Below are 1827 nucleotides of genomic sequence, written 5' to 3'. Positions count from 1 at the left end.
TTTGTTTTGTTTTTTTTTTTTTTTTGCTTAAAGAGTCTCTCCTAACTTCTCAATGTGTTTTCTCCTTTGGACAGTCCCCCATGCCCGGAGATAGCAAAATGTCCAACAGCAGCTCCCTCAACGAGTTCCTCCTCCTGGCATTTGCAGACACACGGGAGCTGCAGCTCTGGCACTTCTCGCTCTTCCTGGGCATCTACCTGGCTGCCCTCCTGGGCAACGGACTCATCATCACAGCCGTAGCCTGCGACCACCACCTCCACACCCCCATGTACTTCTTCCTCCTCAACCTCTCCCTCCTTGACCTTGGCTCCATCTCCACCACTGTCCCCAAATCCATGGCCAATTCCCTGTGGAACACCAGGGCCATTTCCTACTCAGGATGTGTTACCCAGGTCTTTCTGCTTCTCTTCTTGTTCGTAGCAGAGTATTCTCTCCTCACAGTCATGGCCTATGACCGCTTTGCTGCCATCTGCAGACCCCTGCACTATGGGACCCTCATGGGCAGCAGAGCTTGTGTCCAAATGGCAGCAGCTGCCTGGGGCACTGGTTTTCTCAATGCTCTCCTGCACACTGCTAACACATTTTCCATACCACTCTGCCAAGGCAACACAGTGGAGCAGTTCTTCTGTGAAATCCCCCAGATCATCAAGCTCTCCTGCTCAGACTCCTACCTCAGGGAAGTCAGGCTTCTTGTGGTTAGTGCCTGTTTAGGCTTTGGGTGTTTCATTTTCATTGTGGTGTCCTACGTGCAGATCTTCACTGCTGTGCTGAGGATCCCCTCTGAGCAGGGCCAGCACAAAGCCTTTTCCATGTGCCTCCCTCACCTGGCCGTGGTCTCCCTGTTTCTCAGCACTGGCATCTTTGCCTACCTGAAGACCCCCTCCCTCTCCTCCCCAGCTCTGGATCTGGTGGTGGCTGTTCTGTACTCGGTGGTGCCTCCAGCAGTGAACCCCCTCCTCTACAGCATGAGGAACAAGGAGCTCAAGGACGCAGTGAGGAAACTGATTCAGATGGTACTAGTTCAGCAGCAATGAGCTGCCCATCTCTCTTCACAAGTGATTTCCAATTTATCTCAGGCACCTCTTGTGCTTTTGGTTTTCTATCTGTGATAATCACGTTGGTACACAAATGTTTGAATTCATCTCTTCTCCAGAGGAACAAACTCCATCAGTTTGATCAAGAGGCTCTCTGTAAATCTGCCAACCACTGCATCAGAGCTGGCCTCCCAAGTAGCATCTCTGTAATAAAAGGGGATTTTCTCAGTACTGTGCCTGAAGGTTGGGATCTTCTTTCAGAGCTGGAGCCAAGAATGCACTCAGGGAACTGCACCTGAAAAGGCCCTGTTGCTGGGCTTGGGCTTTCCATGGGCAAGGGGGGATGTGCTCACAGGGTGATGTTTTAGGGAATGAGGGCTGGATGGAGTCCTCACTTGTGGGTGCCCAGTTTCCTTGGAGAGAGTGAATGCTCAAGAAGTATCTCCTGGGGACTGTCTCCCCTATGATGTGGCTGGTGACAGATGCCTGTCCTTCTGGATGGGAACATGGAGCTTGCCTGAAGAGCACAGGGTGGTCTCCAGGGACAGCGTGTGCCTGGGATGGGCAGTGAGTGGAGACTCACAAAAACAAGTGGAGTCACCCAAAAGCAAAGGGCTAAACTGAAGTATGCACCAAATGACAGCTCAGCAATCTCAGCAGGGGCAGCGGGGACTCAGTGGGCACAGGGAAGGGAGCCTCGAGAGCAGGTCATGTCACCTACACTGAAAAACCATGGGCGGGATCAAACGACACATGAACCATCCTGAGCCATTTGAAATGCCCTGTGATTGCT

General features: G+C 52.2%; 1 protein-coding gene across 1 annotated transcript; it reads left to right on the top strand.

Moving 5' to 3' along the window:
* Positions 1 to 479: 479 nt before the first annotated feature.
* LOC135326184 (olfactory receptor 14A16-like) lies at positions 480 to 1555 on the top strand (the record flags this gene model as incomplete). Its single annotated transcript, XM_064504036.1, has 2 exons — positions 480 to 941; positions 1517 to 1555. Coding segments are annotated over 2 exons (501 nt in total), but the record flags the coding sequence as incomplete, so codon positions are not given.
* Between the last annotated feature and the right edge of the window lie 272 nt (positions 1556 to 1827).

This window comes from Dromaius novaehollandiae, unplaced genomic scaffold (genome assembly GCF_036370855.1).
Source record: "Dromaius novaehollandiae isolate bDroNov1 unplaced genomic scaffold, bDroNov1.hap1 HAP1_SCAFFOLD_37, whole genome shotgun sequence".
Taxonomy (NCBI): Eukaryota; Metazoa; Chordata; class Aves; order Casuariiformes; family Dromaiidae; genus Dromaius; species Dromaius novaehollandiae.
Note: the sequence above shows the minus strand (reverse complement) of the source record. Positions and strands in the feature narration are given on the sequence as shown.